General features: G+C 35.0%; 2 protein-coding genes and 1 long non-coding RNA gene across 4 annotated transcripts; 1 reads left to right on the forward strand and 2 right to left on the reverse strand.

The window, feature by feature from the left end:
* Window positions 1-632: 632 nt before the first annotated feature.
* Window positions 633-4,631, reverse strand: LOC108981046 (probable prolyl 4-hydroxylase 9). Of its 2 annotated transcripts, none has more exons than XM_018952117.2 (8): window positions 4,224-4,631; window positions 4,010-4,129; window positions 3,696-3,853; window positions 2,902-3,004; window positions 1,907-2,002; window positions 1,708-1,773; window positions 1,426-1,545; window positions 633-891 (listed from the first exon to the last, which is right to left on the reverse strand). In XM_018952117.2, the coding sequence occupies exons 1-8, from the start codon at window positions 4,359-4,361 to the stop codon at window positions 805-807; spliced, it is 888 nt and encodes a 295-aa protein (XP_018807662.1). In that variant the 5' UTR covers window positions 4,362-4,631; the 3' UTR covers window positions 633-804. The 2 variants fall into 2 exon arrangements, with proteins under 2 accessions (XP_018807662.1, XP_035547758.1); XM_035691865.1 differs by having other exon boundaries at window positions 663-891; window positions 1,708-1,784; window positions 1,888-2,002; window positions 4,224-4,614.
* A 4,407-nt stretch (window positions 4,632-9,038) lies between these two features.
* On the forward strand, window positions 9,039-14,232 carry LOC109013871 (protein CONSERVED IN THE GREEN LINEAGE AND DIATOMS 27, chloroplastic). Its single transcript, XM_018996105.2, has 7 exons — window positions 9,039-9,443; window positions 9,824-9,976; window positions 10,367-10,444; window positions 11,128-11,223; window positions 12,096-12,131; window positions 13,636-13,817; window positions 13,906-14,232. The coding sequence occupies exons 1-7, from the start codon at window positions 9,219-9,221 to the stop codon at window positions 14,066-14,068; spliced, it is 933 nt and encodes a 310-aa protein (XP_018851650.1). The 5' UTR covers window positions 9,039-9,218; the 3' UTR covers window positions 14,069-14,232.
* On the reverse strand, window positions 11,230-15,046 carry LOC109013872. Its single transcript, XR_001999647.2, has 3 exons — window positions 14,904-15,046; window positions 14,613-14,779; window positions 11,230-11,333 (listed from the first exon to the last, which is right to left on the reverse strand). It is a non-coding gene; the product is annotated as an uncharacterized LOC109013872 (long non-coding RNA).
* Between the last annotated feature and the right edge of the window lie 4,419 nt (window positions 15,047-19,465).

Raw genomic sequence — 19,465 nt, forward strand, 5'->3', positions numbered from 1 at the left:
TGGGGCATGGTGTGTTAATTGTTAACATCGCGTTTCTGCCACGGTAAAAGCAGGGCCTACCGATACTTCAAACGTCATACTTAGATAAGAGTTATTCTATTCATTAACTTTACACACCTGTTGAGAGAAAAAATAAAAAATAAAAACAGGTATGGTGTAAAATTGCTGAATAAGTTAGAGGCCTGTGACCTAATTGACAGAATTTTTCAATCTCCAAAAAGGAAGTCTGAAGTTCGAAACTCTCTTCCCAAACTCGAAAAAAAAAAAAAAAAAGGCTGCTCAATAAAATTTTTCTTTAAATAAATGTGTATACAATACATACACGTCAGTTTTAAAACGGGACTCGAAATTTTTTATCTAAAAAACTCAACCCTAACTATTTATAGTTAAACTATATCTAACTATTTATATATTCCCCAAAAAAAAACCAACTGTTCATAAATACGTACAAGGGTAGCTAGCATTCGCTAAAAAAGAAAGACGAGTGTATATAACTAAATTCTAAGGGACAACTTGCTTGACGCAACATTAGAAATTAAAATACTAATGCGAGAATTTCTAAGAAAAAATTATTGATTTACTACTCTTTGAAATTTATTTTTAACGAAGTAAAATGTTATGAAACTGAGTTATAAAAAAATTGTAAAGAAATAATAGTTCTATTGTTAACTTTTCAAAGACCACAATAAATAGTAAAGTAGTAGGTGTTTTTATCATTTTCTCATAATATATATTACAACATGGATAGCGATTATCGATCAAAACAAAAATTTTGAATTACACGCCGATTGCAGGTACAAATATTTAATCATCTTGTTCTTGATCCCTGATCCACTTTGTGGCCACCCATTTTACACCTTTAATTACAGGGCAGCTGCCATGAAGTGACGTCTGCCAAAAGCAATCCAATAATGATTACCAGAAGAATCCGAGGAATGGTTGCAATTCATGCACTTGCAAACAGGGTGCTAAGGCACTAGTAATGGGAAAATATAAAAGACTCCTCAAAGCTTAGGACTATTATCCATTTGGTTCCTGTGCTCTTAATTCAGCCAAACACACTGTTCACTAGTAATGAAAAATATAAACAGATTCTTCATATCCATTGGGTCCCTATGCTCTTCTTAATTCAGCCAATTTGATCTATAAACATACAAAATTATGGTCACCATCGATTCCTGCTAACATTAATTCAGGCAAATGGCTAAAGGTAACCATTCCAGGCTTTGCTTTAGTATGCTTGCCGAATGCCTACCCACATTTTGGCAGAATGAGGTTTTGTATTCAAATCCAGTTGATGTTTGTTGATCTTTTTTATAACGGGTAATTTTATCCTCGATTGAGACGATGATAATGATAATATTGTTACTAACTGCATCAATTGAGAAAGATTGAGATGATGATAATGATAATATTGTTACTAACCGCATCGATTGTAAGATTCGGGGTCATTGAATAGAAAAGAAGCCCATCCCCTTTGCGTGGTTTCACTTTCAAACCTATACAGTCTTTGAAATCATAGCTTTCATCCATGTTAAAGCCATTCTGCAGATCAGAGCATAAGCATATTTGAATCCCCAAAACAAGGAATAAGAGAACTAAAGGCAGGCATTAGATGATCACCTAGATGCATTTTTAATAAGTGATCAAACAAAAAGATAAAAATTCTATCCAAAAGTACGAAGAGAAACAGAAGTTTGATCTTACCTCAAATGGAAACATGGTTTCCCCTCCTTCTTCAACATTGGATAAATACAAGAGGAAGGAAGCAATCTGCATGAAGGCTAAAGAGACATGTTACAACTCTTTACAGCCTGTGCATGTTCTATCCAAATTCACGTTTCTGTAGTTCTATGAATAAGAAACAAATAATAACCAAAGAAACACCTAAGCTTTTTGCTTGTACCCTTTGGCTCTTTTGCGGGCCATACTCGGCAGGATCGAACACGTCATAATGCGAATTATACAATTGCCCAATCTCATAGCGCAAGATATTGAATGCCTGAAACATGGCGATATCCTCAGACAATTTTAGAATTTTTCCTGAAATGAAAGTGGAACTACTTCAACGAAGAAAACGAAAAGCATGTAATCAAATAAATAATTGTCTAGGCATTAAAATCCAGCAAAAGCATTGAAGGTATTTTAGCACTGGTGATTTGTAACAACGTATTGATAGCTTGTGTGGACCAGAACATAAGAATGTAGAGGGTAGTGATATGCCATTCTTATTCCCGAACCAATTCAAATTTGTACACCAAAATATTGTGCGATTCATTTCTACTAGAGAGAGAAGGGGGGGGGGTGGTTTAAGAGAAAAACCATTAAGACATCCCTATCATTGAGGCAGAAAATTCATGTAATGAGCTGTAAATCAGCGTTTTTTCTGCAGATCAATTTATTCAGAAGGCTCAGATAGAAGACTCAAAGGTAAGACATGAGATATATGTGTGAGCAATGCAGTTGCATCAGTGATAGCTGCAACTAAATTTGCCACTGAACTAAATTTACCACCAAATGCAGATGAACAACAAGAAATTTTCTTCCTGAAAGAAAATCATAAAGAAAAGGAAGGAAAGGGAACAGAACCAAGAAAACAGGTTGATTGGAAGGAGATGCAGAAGGCAAGTATCCAGGTATTAACAGCTGGTGTTCATCCACTGCATTTTTTTTTATCAGAAAATAAGAACTTTATTGATGAGAACTAGGCGTAGGCGTTCATCCACTACATTGCCCATCAACCACCTCCCCAGGTGGCAAAAAACTATCTAATCTTTAACATTGTACTTAAGATTAACATAGACGAGAAGTTGTCTTCATACTCATAAAGTCTTTTGGATATAAATGTGTGTGTGACAGAGAGAGAGAAATTGTTTATATGAAGATGATGATAAATATTACCTCTCCATGGACCCTAGGAAGCATTGTCACCTTCGCAATTTTTTCCTCAATGATATCCAAAATACCATTTTTGTCTTGGGCAGCACTAATAAACACGCCAGAACTGTTTCACATGAAGCATAAACTAAGAATAGATTATCTCGTCAACATAATCAATATGTCCTTAAAATTGATAAAAACTCCTACAATCATGACTATCAATCCTCACATGCAATAAACTCCACAAATAATGCACAGGAGGAAATCTGTTTTAAGTACATAAGAAACCAGCAGATGTGAGTAACAACTACAAGAACAAAAACAACAATGGTGATGACAACAACAGCAACAACAAGAACAATAATAATTTTCTTTATTATTACAAGAAGAAGGAAAATAAACACATCATCTAATACGGTAAAGGGAAAGCAAGGGTTAGAACATATACGATCTTAACTTTTTATTGTCACATTTGCAGCCTATTTACATGCAAAGTTAATTATCCCGGGAAGATATCATCAGATACTAGTTAGTAATCAAGAATCAATTCCACTCATCAATCATCAATTCCAACATACATCATGTGGTAAAATGTTTGCATGCATATTCTGCTTAATAACATAATGTATAACCAATTGAGAATTGATCAAGCTAATTGAGTTGAAGGACGAGAGTTTCAAATTCAAGGAGTTTAATTATTTTACATCTCAATCACCTTATGATACATACTAATTAATGTTGATTTTCATCTTCAAATGCCTAATCTAATTATAATACCTCACACGACCACACATAAAAGGAGAGAGTGGAGGAACCTTGTTCTAATTCCCTTTGAGTCTTCCTCTGTTTCCCCTGGTCGTAAAGCCACAGTGGACGGTCCAAGAATTGGCTCCGCCATGTCTATGACTCCCTGGCATTGCTCTGGTGTAGCAAAACTAGGAAAATATAGTGCCCGCGGTTTCCAGCTCAAGATCTATGGGAAGTAAATTGTAATCCACAGATGAAATTCACAATTGAAAAAAAAAACAGGGGGGGGGGGGGATGAGGAAAAGAAAAGAATACAACATGTTTGCACAATTAGCCGAACAACGAAAAAGAAAGGAATCGCTTAAAGAGCAAAACTGAGCACCTGAAAGGGAATTGAAGTAACAGAATTGTCTCCGGTCTCTCCAGGAGTCAACGAATTGTATTCGATTCCCTCGTTGACCGATTCTTGCAGCGTCGATCTCGTCGTAGCAGTAGAAGTATCCTGCGGAAGAATTGAAAAGGTGAAATACTTTCCACTGAATACAAAAAAATAAAAGAAAAGAACAAAAAATAGGAGAGAATCAGAACAAAGCTACCTGAAGAGAAAGGAGGGTGGAGGCGAAGAAGCCGGAGAGGAAGAAGAATGAGCAGAGGAGGAAGACAGCCGGTAACCCTAGCTTCTTCGTCTTCGCAAAGCACCAATTCCAATATCCTTTCCCGCTTTTGCCTTTCATTATAAATATATATAGGTAGTAACCGTAGTATGTATATCAGCCCCAAGAATCGTTAACAAAATGAAATAAAAAAACCGAAAAAACTCTGCTGTTCCCTCTTTTGATCTTTGAAAAGAGTCCGTTCCGTTTCCTTTATTTCGTTGGGATTGGGGCGGTGGTCTATTTGAAAGACATGTGAAAAAGGGAAACAAAGAAAGCAGTCGAGCACGGCGTTTTCTTCGTGGAACATTGGAAACCGTAAGACACGGCGGGAACTTTCTTCAACGGGATGATTGACCAGCTTTGTGCTTCCTTTTTTTATTGTCGAAAAAAATATTAATATCTACAATTCCTTTTACTATTTTTTTTATAAAATTATGTTTTAAATTGAGAATATTATTATAAAACGATATTATTTTTAAATTATTTGATAAAATATTTTTTATTTAAAATAGGATTGTTTAAAAAATTATAAAAAAGATTATATATATCATTTAAAAATAATATGACGTTTGCTGGATTGACTGTACTGTATCGGTCTCGACAGCCCGTGTCTGTACACCACTATGGTAATAACGGGATTGTACTGTTTTGTCTCAACAAATATTATTGATATAAACGGATTCAATATATATATATATATATTAAAATAAATATAGTGTGCTCTAGCCCACAATTTCAACTGATTTTAATAAGACTTTATCGTGCAAATTAGGTTGGCATTTTCTCAATAATGATAACTCTATGTGGAAATCGATGCTGAAGGAGAAGTACTTGAAACATAAGTTCCAACTTAGCACTAAGCAAAGCCAACAGACTCTATCTTTTGAAAGTCTCTTCTCAAACAAAAAGAATTCATTGTCTCTGGTCTATGTTTTTAAATTAACAATGGAGTGGATATAAAAGTTTGGTCTGACCCGTGGATTTTTGCTCTCTCTCCGCCAATCCCCGTTCCCTCCACAACAATTATTGACAAGAACCTCCACATGACTGTTACGGAATTGACTCTTGAGAAATCAAGAAGATGAAACTCTCTTCTGCTTAGTGCTTTTTTTATCAAAACATGGTCGAGAAAATTGAGAAGATCCCCTTAGCTCAACTTCACTTTCATACTATTAAAGATAGACCCATTTGGAAGCATCATTATTTGGAGAATTTCTTTGTTAAATTTGTCTATGCTGCTATTGTTAACAATTTATCAGCAACATTACCCTTTTCGTTGGGAAAAAAATTTGGAAGTTTAAGATTTAGGATAGATTGAAACTTCTTTTATGGAAAGTTTTCAATAATATCCTCCCTACTAGAGGCTTCCTGAAAATTTGTCTCTCTTTCTCCCCAGGACGAACTCCTTGAATGTCCCCTCTGTAACTCAAGTGAAGAAAATCTGTCTCATCTCTTCCTTGAGTGTCCATTCTCTAGATTCATGTGGGGACAATCACTTTGGCCTTTCAACTCTACCTCCATTGGGCTCCTGGACATTAATACTTAGATCTTAGGTATTTTCAATCATGTTGAATATTTCCACATTGATGAGGAAGACATTCATAGTTTTCAATTATTTGCAATGGTTGCTATGGACAATGTTTGGTTTTACAGGAATTAAGTGATTCACAACTCTGATAAGAAGTCTATTCAGCAGTTCCTAGAGCAAGTTAAAAAATCATATCATGAGCATCGTAGGGCCTGGGATTGGAAAAATCAGAAATAGGGTAATACTTGGGTCCCCCCCTTGCGATTCTGTTTCTATAAATTTTAATGTAACAGTGAGAACAAATGACAGCACATCAATGGAAATAGGATGGAACAACAAAGACATAGTGTTTTTTGTATCAGCACACTCAACTAGCTACAATCCACAACAAAGTGAAGCATTGGATGCATACATTGGAGTCAAAGAAGCCCATAGCAAATAGTTGGAGAAAACAAGATTGGAAGGAGACTCTCAAAGAATAATAGCAGCTTTGAACGATTCCAAGAACAATCAAGATTGGATTGAAGAAGGAATCACCAGGGATACCAGAATATTACTGAATAAATTTATCTCTTGGGAGGCAATTAAGATACATCGATCTCAGAATCAATGCGCACATGAATTTGCGCAATGGGTAGCCTCCAATAATATTATTGGAAGCATACCCCTTATTGTTGTTCCCCCATGCTTTCTTGTTTTTCATAGTGGCAAAGATCCACCTTTTGTGTAATATCTAGACAGAATATTTGTATTGTATTTGGTATATTAATGTAGGTTTATTTTCAAAAAAATATAGTGTGCTCTAGGATGCATGTAGCCCACTGTTCCTTCTACACCGCACACCCTCCTGACATGTTTATTTATTAGGTTTTGCTATACATCAGCTACTATTCACTTCCACATTTTATACATGACATTTTTTTCATAGAGTGTAGGGTGTTTTTCGTAGGATGTAGGGTAATGAATAGTGACTGATGAGAATAATTATTCTTATATATTTTATTTTATTCTCCTCTCCATAGGAACAAAACAATATTCAAATTAGAAAAACTGAGAGATCAGAGAGTTGGGGAGATGATAATTGGGATTAATTTCTACAAGGTCATGTGTGCAATGGTTCCTATATATTTCACAATATTGTTAGTAGCATATAGCTCAGTGAAATGGTGGAATATATTCACTCAGTGGAAGATATTCACTCACAAGCAGTGCTCAGGGATCAACCAGTTCATGGCCGTCTTTGAGGGTTTCGGTGCTGTCCTTCCACTTCATATCTCTGAACAATACCTAACAAATGGACACCATGTTCATACTAGCCTACACTCTCTCTAAGGTTGTGGTCCTTGTCTTGATCTCATTGTGGGCTATCTTCTTCAATGGCAGCTTGGATTGGCTCATCACTTTCTTCCCTGTGGCTACTTTGCCCAACACACTCGTCATGGGAATTCCTTTACTCAAAGCCATGTATGGAGATTTCACTGAGAGTCTCATGGTGCAGGTGGTTGGGCTTCGTCGGAGGGAGAGAGAACAAAGAAGGAAAAAGAGAGAGAGAATCTCATGTTCATCGAAATGAGAGAAGTTTGAAGCTGAAAGAGTGAGAGAGCAGAACGGGGAGGGAGGGGGTCTAACCTCATGAATTTTGGGAAAAAGTGTAACCTGGCAAATAAACCCGATTTTTTATTTGGCCTGTGGTGTGTTGTTTCTACCTATGTTAACAGACGGGACTAAGAGCACCAGTTATGGGCTCAACAAAGTTAAATTATAGCCAAAAAATAGCTAAAGTGCAAGAAAATGTGCTACAATTGGCTCAACAAATCAACAGTGATTTTAACTTCAAGTTAAATCACTAGCCAAATTTGTTGAGCCAAAGGAGCTAGCCAAATAATTTTTTTAGACTAAAATATTCACTTGAGTTGAAGTGAATAAAATTATTGAAGAAATGTTATGTTTTATAGTGGAATAATATAGCCGTTGAAGAAATATAGTTGTTGGAGAAATATATCCGTTGGAGAAATATAAGTTAAAAAAATATATCCGTTGAAGAAATATAGCCATTGGAATAATATGAATGTTAGAAAATTAATAGGTAGTTTTTTAATAACGAATAAATATTTAAATTACAATTATAACTAAAATAAATGAAAAGTTTAAAATCAATATTTTATTAGAATAGTTAAAGATTTGTTGAGCCTGTTATTTGATGATGATGAAAAATAGCTAGCTAAATTTATAAAAGTGAATTTTTTAATCAAATTTTAGCTAAAATTTGTTGAGGCCATAACTAATGCTCTAACGTGATATGACAACATTATAAGACGTGTAAGAAAACTGCATCTTTATTTGATATGCATAACTTTGATGAGCACTTTGGGTATTAGACCGTAAAATTTCCATTCTCCCATTAGTTTAGAATTAAATCTGCATCTTTATTTAATATATAAATTTTCGGATCACGGGTAAAATGGATAATAAGAGTAAAAGAACTGAAACGGGTTTAAGGACTAATTACAATGGTAAAATGACTCGTTTCTGTTACAATGGTAAACATGAAGTTTCTGTTAAATGACTGGTTTTTTCCAACTTCTTATGATGAATTTTGACCTCTAATTATTTAGACAATTTATTGGTTGGTACAAAATCACTAGACAATTTGAACGGCTCTGGAGAAAAAATAAATAAATAATTAATTAATTAATATCCACTGGTCTTGCTCAGTAAAGCCCGTGCAAACATCAGGAATACACTCGAAATTGCGTGGAAGATAAAAGCTGCCACGTTGAGAAAGCAATTCTGCTTCACCCTGTCCCTGTTTTTCAACAAGGACCAGAACATCTGGATAATCTAACTCCCAAAGCTCACCAAGTGAATGGTATGAAACAAAGCACGTGGACAGAAAATTTGAACACTACGACATTAATGGTTACATAATTCAAATGAAATGAAATATTTTATTAAAAATTAAATAAAATATGATTTTTTAATATTATTTTTATTTTAAAATTTCAAAAAGTTAAATTATTTATAATATTTTGTGAGAGAGTTTGAAAAATTTATAATAATTATATGATATGAGATAATTTAGTTTTGTGTAACCAAATCAATTTAAGTAAGACAACGATGAAATGGCGGTCCCTGATTGGTGACTGTCCCCTCTCAAAGTGGCAAAAATAGTGGTCCCAAAGGAAGCAACGAAACCATTATGTGAATTTGTATCCATCGTTTGCCTCCACGTAAATAATATATGGTTCCTAAAAGGATACAGTACTAGCCCTCTAACTACAGAGCATAAGATCCTTCTTCTTTCACTTCTCTTCCTCCAAATCTAACCAATAACTGAAAAGGGAAACAAATTCAGCATATTACCTCTGCTGCTGCAACTATCATAGTAGCTCCGATTCTGGAAACAAATGCTCAGGGTAAACGTGTATTGCTCTCTGATTCCCAGTTCAAGCCAAGTCAAGCTTGGAAGCAGCTATGGTTCATGGATCATTCAGTATCACAGGGCTTGGAGACGTTGTCAAGGGACTTCCGTCAAGGCCTTGAAAGATGAAAAAAATGGGGGAACAAGTGGATTCCCAAGTCAGAACTGGAATCCCGGACTGGAAATTGAGGTTCCTTTCGAGCAAAGGCCGGTATGTTTATACTGTAATCATGTACTTCAGCACTTGTTATCACAAACACAGCAATAGATGTTACAGTAACTTATTTCTGCCCCTGCATAATAGAAAAATAAAACCACTAAATGATGGGTTAAAGCCTTTAACTTAAAGGGCATACATGATCCCCCCCTTAAATGTCATGCAAACCTGTAATATTAACTTTCTGCGAAACGCATCACTTTTTAAAATTTTCACGACACTGATATTTAAATAAAGGGATGAAAGAGGATAATTAGGAAAGCATGATAGCGGGTGAAGCATGTCATGGGTCGAGAGGACTCATACAAGAGATTCAGGCATATCGTGCGTTGTATCACAATCAATTCACACTCAGTTATTTGCTTATGTTACAGGTGAATGAGTACTCCTCTCTAAAAGATGGAATCCTATATTCATGGGGTGAACTTGATCCCGGGCCCTTTTTCCTTCGTCTTGGAGGCCTCTGGTTAGTAGCTTTCACATCTCTGGGAGTGCCAATTGCAGCTGCAAGCTTTAATCCTTCAAGGGTAAGATCAAACTAAAAATGGCCACTTTTGTGTACAAAAGCATCAACTTTTTTTGGGCAATTTTGTGAATAAATTTTGGATAAATATTTTCTGAATAAGAGCAGACCGAGACTGCAAATGAACCATCACATTTATAAGAACACCGTCTTAAAATTCATGAGCTGATTATATTTAGAATAATACTTCATCTTTGCAAAATAGCACAGAGCCTACTAGTAATATAATTTCACTGCTGCTATATTTAGGACAACACCTGATCTTTGCAAAATTGCACAGAGACCATAGGCTCAATCAGAACAGACTCATGCAAACCAGCAAGAGATGTTTCAATGCTTGAAAGATCTTTTTGTGAATATATATTCACTAATTTCCATGTTCGAACCTTTGCAGGAACCTCTAAGATTTGTGCTAGCTGCTGGAACAGGAACTCTTTTTCTTGTGTCATTAATTGTCTTAAGAATTTACTTGGTATCTTCTTCTTCTTCTTCACATTAAAGTAGTTTCATTTCTATAGTGCATGTATGTTATGTAACTTCGACAGCAAGCACTAACGGGATAATTTCTGGAGAGAATGACTACAAAGGCCATGTAGGAAATAATAGATTCAAAAACATTAGAATGGTCTGTTGCCCTCCGACTACAATCAAGAATAGCTCTAGAAAGTCTTCGAGATCACTATTTCAACTATTTATCATTCACTTACCAGTCAAATGTGCAGGGTAAACATATTTATTTTTTTGCAAATAGCTCGGAGATTTATGGGCACAGCCAAGGAAACAAAAGCACCACCTTTCAAGATATTTAAGTTAGATTCACATATTGACAGATTCAACAGTACTATAATTCTTATGAATAATATTGAATTCTTCTAACTATGACAACATGGAGGCAAAAATACTTTATGGGAGAGAACATGGATTCAAACAGAAAAACTTGCACATTAGTTCAACCACACCAACAAGCTAATCCCAATCACCAAACAAGAGGTAGAGCTTCTGAACTACAAAATTAGAAAGATCTTAAGGCAATATAGGCCTGCACAACCAGAGCATGCATAACTTTTAAATAGCTATCAGGTTTAAATATAAAACCCCTATTTCTTCACCAGTATCCATAGAACTAATAAACAATTTTGCATAATGATATTGCAGGGATGGAGTTATGTTGGTGATAGACTTCTATCGGCAGTGATACCTTATGAAGAGAGTGGATGGTATGATGGGCAAATGTGGGTAAAGCCGCCTGAGGTTAGCATCTTTGTGCATTCTTCTTTCTTTCTTTCTTGTGAGGAGACCAGGGGCATCATTAGCAATGCAAAAATGACATGAACACCTTTCTGTTCCTTGATTTGGGGTATCTGCAACATCAGTTTCTGCTACTGAATATTAATTACAGACAGCAACTAGAAAATGCCAGTGAAATAATAAAGAATGAATTAGTTAACCTCTTAAGAGTACTTTGACTGAAAAAACTTGTGAGTATTCAACTTAAAAGGGGGTAGAGAGATTTACTACTAGACAAGATTTAAAGAAGAGCCTCATAATCATATAGTACGTTGAGAAATTTGACAGGTTTTGCTCTTTTGAATATGTATTACCATCACTTAATAATGTTGGAACCACAGAAGCGTCCATGGATCATTTGTTTCATACATAGACAAACTGTATAGGGCCATGTAAAAGAGAAGTGCATCTTTAATAAAAATTGTATACAGCTATCTAATATTGGAATAAAAAAAATTCTTTTATGCATGCAAACCCAGATAAGTACGTATATTGGCATTACATGCACTAGAACTTCCCATTTTACCACCACACTTTGCTTGGTACAATCCAAAGGCTGCCGAAAAATATGGGATGTATTAAAATGGGTGGTATAAATCAAGTGTTTTGTCCTAAAACCGGACAAACCAGTAAGAATTTCAGCCAATTTTAAGACTCAATTATAGTCATTCAATAGAGATCTGTTGATTGAGAATTCTGGTTGATGACGAGATGAAATGACTGAGGCAAGATTCATTTGCATTAGCTCAACAGACTATAAAGACAGCCAGTGTAGAAATCATGCATGTTCCAATTAGCAATTGGAAATTAATAGCTTCTCTTGTCTTATGTTGCAGATCCTGGCCCGGGATAGATTGTTGGGATCTTACAAGGTATTAAACAATATAGATGAATCTATTTCTTGTTTTTTTTATAAGTAATAAATTTTATTCAAAGAAATAGGCATAAACCCAAGTACACAGGACGTATACAAAGGAAATACCTACAACTTCCAGAAACAAAAAAGAAAACTACCACCATAAAGCTAAAACAGATGCAGAAAATTATCTGCCATTACAAAAGTTTTAGCCCAAGAACTCAAAGTACTCAAGAAAAAAACCCTAAGATCTCCCAAAGAACATTCTCTATCTTCGAAGCATCTCCCATTTCTTTCGAGCCAAATGCACCACATAAGACAAGGAGGAATCATTTTCCAAACACTCATCGCCTTCTTACAGCCCTTCACACCCTTCCACCCTACCAATAAATCCACCACTTCCCTGGGCATAACCCAATGTAATCCTGTCCAACTCAAAACCTCGTTCCACAAGAATCTTGTCACTTTGCAGTGAACGAATAGGTGATTTACAGATTCTCCATCCCTTTTGCACAAAACACACCAATCCGCAATAAACAAACCTCTCCTTCTAAGGTTTTCAGTAGTCAATACTTTGCCCAAAGAAGCCACCCAACGGAAAAAAGCAACCTTAGAAGGAACTTTCACTTTCCAAATACTTTTCCAAGGGAATACACAACTACTATGGCTTGACAAAATTCTGTAATAAGATGAAACTGAAAACTTAGCATTTCCAGCAGGAATCCACACCATACAATCCTCTCTATCTTCGACCAGTTTTGAGCTGTAAAGTTTAACCAGCAGAGCCTTAACTTCATCCACTTCCCAATCATTAACATCCCTATTAAAAATAACATTCCATTCAACCTTATTATTACTACTGCAATACAAATCACAGACAGCTGCATTTTGATCCCTTGCAATTCTGAAAAGGGCAGGAAATTCCAGCTTAAGAACAGTATTCCCACACCACAGATCATGCCAAAAGAGTATCCTCTTTCCATCTACCATCTTCAATCTGAAATTATTGGAGAAGGAATCCCAACCTTTTCTAATAAATTTCCACAAACTAACCCCGTAAGCTCCACTAGATGCTTTAGAACACCAACCTCCCCACAAACTTCCATATTTCACATCTATCACATTTTTCCATTGAGCTTTGCTCTCCAATTGATATCTCCAAAGCCATTACCCAAGTAAAGCTCTATTAAAAACCCTTAAATCTTTAATCCCCAAACCGCCGCGATCAAACGGTTGACAAACCTTCTTCCAACTAACCAAATGATACTTCTTTTCCTCACCTATGCCTCCCCATAAGAAGTTTCAAAATAAACTCACAATTCTCCTTTCAAATGCAATGATCCTGGGAAAGTGAAGTAATAATGTTAAACTGGACTGCCTGCAGTCAAATGCAACACACACACACAGAGCTTAAGCAAGGACACAAATGTATATATGCTAGACATTGCTCCATTGTGCACTGCAGTTTATGATATTTTTCACTGGAAGATGAAATTCATATGGAATATTTATGTCTCTAGGTGAAGCCAGTTATCAAGAAGCTAAAACAGACACTAGTTGGAACAGGGGTGTTACTTGTTACAGCAGTTTTTATTTTCATCTTTGCTACACCAGTGGAGGATTTCTTTCAAACCACCTTTGGCACAAAAGAAAACCCATCAGACATTCTATCTTCAAAGATCAGCACAAAGTTCAATTTAAGGTATAAATATACATTCCAACTGTGCCATTAAAAGAGCACCTAATATGCTTCTACTTTGTCCTTGAACAATTTCTTTTAAACCTTGTAGAAAAGAGGAGCTGCTTAAATTGCCCATCGAGGTGATGGCTGAGGATGATTTAGCAGCAGCAGCAGCTGAGGCTGCAGATGGAAGACCGGTCTACTGCAGAGATAGGTTTTATCGTGCATTAGCAGGTGGACAGTACTGCAAATGGGAGGATTTAGTTAAATAATGGGGGAAAGGGGAGGCACTAGACAACATATTAAGTTCCATATTATCATTGTGTCTTGCAATTTCCATTGAATAGACGCATGTTTAAAAATTTATGCCATTATTTTAAGGAAATCATTTACATAGTTTAAAGAATAAAAAACACTTCAAAATTTATAAACTATACACAGCTTGTTATCCTATCAGAGTCGAAATCAAATCCAAACAAGTTTAGAGGCAAAATCTCAGCCATAGAAAAGTTAGTGGTTGATGAGTGTTGACTTGCTAAGATATGGCAAGATGAAAAGTTTCCTTTGGAGTAGATGCCTTCTGTGAAGTATCCTTATTAGTTAATCGCGTAACACAAAAAAAAAAAAAAAAACAACTCATGCTGAACTTACTATATAAACATGGTGCGAGGGAGAAAAGATATTCCAACAAGAAATTCATTAAACTATATCGGTTGTTTGAATCAGGAAATAAGATCGGTATGTTAGATTCTGTTTTCCAGTGAATTTGCACAAATCATTATCCAAAATACCACATTTGAGAAGGTTAGATTTTACCAGTTTCAAGTCAAAAGCATTTAGTCCACCCGGAATTAACTCCGAAGCATTCTGAGGTGATAACCGTAGCTCTTCCAACTCATTCCTTTCAAGTGCCGAAGCACACACTAATCACTCATTCAACGTCAAGTTTGAATTCAAGTTCGCCCACAAGGCCAGCCTAATCACTAGCAAGGTACACCGTATTAAACAAAACTCATCCATAAACTAAGAAGCTAAACAATTGGATGATTTTATTCTATCTCACAGAATTGAAATTCAGCTAAAAATCATTCACAAAGATACTCATACATTGATGATCAACATATTCGAACGGTGCACAAACCACTGAGAAGCAGCGGAATCGAATGCATTCACCCCGACGAACTCAGTCCGAGCTGAATCAGACTATCGGTGCCGCAAGAGACCGGCTAGAAAAGCCATTTCGAAGCCTTTTTTTTTTTTTCTTTTAGTTTATGGAAAAATTGGAGAAATGAGACATTGGCCTTGAAATGGTTGGGTTGGTGATTCTTCAATCCCCTATACGTGTTTCATGAAGCACTACTTGCTCAAAGGGGAAAAGCCCAAAAGAAAGATGAAGAAGTAGTATTGGACTCAAGTTCGAAAAAGGCCCGAATATGCCATCCTAAACCTACCCTGAAAACTTCTATTTGAGTTCGGCCCAAAACAATGGCGTTGGGAATTCCATTTAATTCAAGGGGGATGAATGTTCCGTTTAGTAATTTAGATCACAGTTGCTGAATGCTGGGAGTGATGAGTAAAATGGAAAGGAAAACACTATTCTCACATAAGATTTCGATAGAAATCTTGTAACGAAATTTTTTTTATTTTTTATTTTTATTTTACTTAATTATTAAGTAAATATTTTTAAATGAATATTTGACTTTTTTTATTTTTAAAAAATATCTAAATACTTTAAAAAAAATGGTGACAGAAAAAGTTAACAAAAAAAAAAAACAAAAGAGTTGAATTGTTCGGTAGAAATTTTTGGTAGAAATTTTTGTGACGTAGCAACCGTCCAAATGGAAAAGCATTCAGTGCAAACCTTGGATGCAGGTTTTTTTATTTTTATTTTTCTTCTTCTCCTTCTCTAAGCAAGTAAGATATTTCATTAGAAAAGATAATCAAAGAGGAGGGGGTGGGGTTTTCTAACAAACATCCCAGAATAATAACAACAGTACAAAGTGGTAGATAAAAAATAAGAAGAGCGGATTTTTGCAATCAATTTCTTGATCTTCACCTATGTCCTACAAATAGGACTCCGTCTTAAAAGACGGAAATAAATTATTCGTAAAAAATTGCAAACAATTAGAGCTATGAAATATGACATAATTAAGATTACAATTAAAACTCTTTATAAACGGCAAAAACTTCTCATCCTCAAATAATATGCAAACTTTATTCATCGTCCTCTTGTATTGAATTGCATACATTAGAATATGCACCTATAAATGTAATTGGAAGACATCTCGCGTGACAATAATGCTTTAAGTTGTTTAACAAGTGGACTAAAGGGCATTCACATAAATATATAGGACAGTTGTTCGCAGTTTTGCTTCCTTATTTTCAATCGTCCTTTTCTAACTCCTAGCCACACAGGTAGGTAGAAATGGCAAACAAAAGTGTTCATGGTCCCGATCTATACATGTCAACAGCATGATGAGCAATTGTATGCCTTACAGAATAAACAGTTGATCATGAAACCACCTACATAGAAATGATTTCAACCAGGAAAAATGCTTCAATGATTGGGTAATGCAGGGTCCCAAATTACACTCTAAAGTCAGTGCTATGTCAGTTATGATTCATGAATTGTGTGGTTGAGGTTTCTGCTGGAAGAAAGAATCTGTAAAACCAAGAGTGAAACGAAAACAACTTTTGATTTGCTGCATCCACATCCAAAGATAGTAGATTAGAAGTAATGAATTCCATGACATCATGTTCTTTCAATTTTAGCCAACTTGAGATCGGGGACCGCTTCGTAGATTCTAATTTCTCCTCTTTATATTTCCATATTATACTTTTATAGCGGTTTCAAACTTTAGGTCTCGTTTAGTTACGCAGTTCAAATAAGATAAGATGATATGAAATATTTTAAATAGTAGTGAAAATTTTGAATTAAGATGAGATGAAATAATTTGTAAAAAAAATATATGTTTTGATAATAAGATGAGATGAGATAGTTTTTAAATTTTAGAACTTGAAAAATATATGGGTCCCACTGTTGATTAGAGAGTCGAAAAGTGCACTGTTCATATAAATTTTGCACTATTTTCTATCAGTATTCATTGTTCATTTAAGTGGATATTTTTAAAATTTAGAGATGAAATATAGTGTGTTTATAAAAAAAACTACTATACAAATACGATACAGATGAGATAAAAACATCTCACCTATATTGGGTAACCAAAGGTGGCCTTAGTCTAAATATGGTTGGATTGATCGCAAGAGTCGCATCTTTTATGTCATGAAAGTAGGAGTGAAACCAAAGCAACGTTTAATTTGTTACATATTTAGATATTAGATTAGAAGTTCTCCAAATGGGTTTCAAGACATGTCAATCATGCTCTTTTATTTTCAATGAACATGAGGTCGGGACCACTATGTAGGTCCTAATTCCTCCTCTTTATATATCCTTATTATACTTTTTGGGTTCTTTCAATTTTGGATCTAAATATTTTGAATGATTGTAGGAATCTTTAACACGCCCGCATCTTAGGTATGGAACTAAATTATTAGCAAAAAAAAAAAAATTAAGAAACTGAGGAGCTAAAAAATTAGCAGTCCCTATCTATAGTGCATGCTCTCCGTTGCGAACTTGCGGCAATTTGTCTGATTCAACAGAGTTGGAGATCAACATGACCCGCAAGAAAAGCCCAACTTAAATACTAAAAAAGACATCATGAGCAACACCCTACGTCTAGAGACAGGCGAGAAAGTTTGTATGTTGTGGTTAAGCTAGTTGGGAAGAAAGCAGAGCTGAATGGATAACGATCACCTTTCAGCTTACAGTACTAAGAAATATAGAACACGTACTTAATATCTTAGGATTCTTGAATGAATGTTATAAAATTTCAAATAGAATTAAAAATATGCAAATTATGATCATTCATTTTTCCTCGCAAGGAATCGGCGCAAGTTTCTTTTAGCTTCCAAACTGTCACAATTATTTTCCAAGGAAAAAGCGAATGACTAATGAAGTCCTTTGTTAAATTTCTGCTACATTGAAAGCTGGTAGGAAGTAGGAAGGAAATGGAAGACACGAACATTAATATGCACATGTAGTAGGTTGGAACCAGAGTCTAGCATAGATCGTCTGTCCAACCAACAGGAGACAACTGTAAAAGTACATGGTTGTTCTTGCAAATAAAAAAAATAAACAATATAAAATCAAAAACTCTATATTTAATCACTTTTACATACTTTTTGTTTACTCTATTAATGTTATTGATTGCATCATTCTTTTTAATATAAAATAATTATTTTTACCAATCATATCAATAGAGTGCGTAAGGAGTATGCAAAAGTAATTATATCTACCAGAATTCAAAATATCTTAACTAAAATTATTTTACTATTATTCATAAATTTTTTATTTCATCTCAACTTACAAACCACGCACTCGAGTCCTGTTTGAAACTTGGAAGGAATTGAGATCAATTCAGTTCAGTCTATATCTCAACTCAAAACTTCTTTACATGTAAAATTTATAATTTTTTTCAACTCAACACATCTTTATATGCGGGACGCATAACCTTTTTCAATTTCTCGTAAATATATCTAAACACATTTAAACTCATCTTAGGTAAGCTCTATAAAATTCACTCCATCATCTCTACTCATTATTATTTATAAAGAATTTAATTCATCTCAACTTAATTTAACATCTAAAACGGGACTAAATTCTCACTCTATAATTGTTGAACAGTCAATAATTGTTGAACTCCTTTTCATAAGGGTCAATGTAGTCAAATCTCGTTTGTATTCAGAGATATTTTAGATGAATTAATAAAATATTATTTTTTAATATTATTATTGTTTTAAAATTTAAAAAATTTAAATTATTTATTATATTTTATGTAAAAATTTAAAAAAATTATAATGATAAGATAAAATAAATTGAATTGACTTGAGTTTCTAATACAAACTGAGCTTCAATGTCATCCACACTCGAGTCTTGACCATTCCTATCTTAGCCCTATTTTCAGGACTCGTGCATCATACTGATATTCTGGGGGGAATCTGTAGTTCTATATGGCAAATGACAAAAGTGGTCGACCCTTTTATGTTAAATAAGAACCTACGAAGACTATTGAGTAACACAAGTACCTCATCATGCAGACAAGAATGAAAAACAGACTTCAATAATAATTCTGATCACAAGAACAGGAAGAAGAAGGAAATGCAAACAGTCCAATGTACTAGCAATAGCTAGTAGATAGCTTTCTCACACGGGGAAAGCTCTTTTCTAAGTAAGTTTGGTTTTTTGTCTTTTGGGATGAACCCAAATGAGTGTGAGCTGTATTTGGCTTGCTGCAGGCTCTGAACTCTGAAAGAGACTAATCTGTCTCGGATAATCTAAAATCTAATGCTTATTAGCATTAGTAATCTGATATCTTTGCCGTCCGTGATTGCCTGGCCCACTGGCCACTGGGACATAATTTTCCAGCGTCTTGAGTGGTTAACATTGGAATTCTCCCTGAAGTCCCGTGGGATTTTTTCTGGCCACTTTTTGGGGAAGGGAAAATAATGGTTAGGCTGGCGGAAAAAATCATAAAACCCACCTATATTACATTATCACTCACCAACTAAGACGGAAGTTTAATTACTAGGAGATAGAAACCCGTGAACCA

The sequence above is a fragment of the Juglans regia genome, chromosome 7, assembly GCF_001411555.2.
Source record: "Juglans regia cultivar Chandler chromosome 7, Walnut 2.0, whole genome shotgun sequence".
Classification (NCBI taxonomy): domain Eukaryota; kingdom Viridiplantae; phylum Streptophyta; class Magnoliopsida; order Fagales; family Juglandaceae; genus Juglans; species Juglans regia.

Excerpts from the sequence above, each read along its gene's own strand:
- LOC108981046 (XM_035691865.1), bottom strand. The coding sequence starts at position 4,361 with ATGAAAGGCAAAAGCGGGAAAGGATATTGGAATTGGTGCTTTGCGAAG. Across the intron at positions 4,130-4,223 it reads CCACCCTCCTTTCTCTTCAG|GATACTTCTACTGCTACGAC; the intron begins GTAGCTTTGTTC and ends ATTCTTCCGCAG. Across the intron at positions 3,854-4,009 it reads TTACTTCAATTCCCTTTCAG|ATCTTGAGCTGGAAACCGCG; the intron begins GTGCTCAGTTTT and ends TACTTCCCATAG.
- LOC109013871 (XM_018996105.2), top strand. The coding sequence starts at position 9,219 with ATGCTCAGGGTAAACGTGTATTGCTCTCTGATTCCCAGTTCAAGCCAA. Across the intron at positions 9,444-9,823 it reads TTCCTTTCGAGCAAAGGCCG|GTGAATGAGTACTCCTCTCT; the intron begins GTATGTTTATAC and ends CTTATGTTACAG. Across the intron at positions 9,977-10,366 it reads CAAGCTTTAATCCTTCAAGG|GAACCTCTAAGATTTGTGCT; the intron begins GTAAGATCAAAC and ends GAACCTTTGCAG.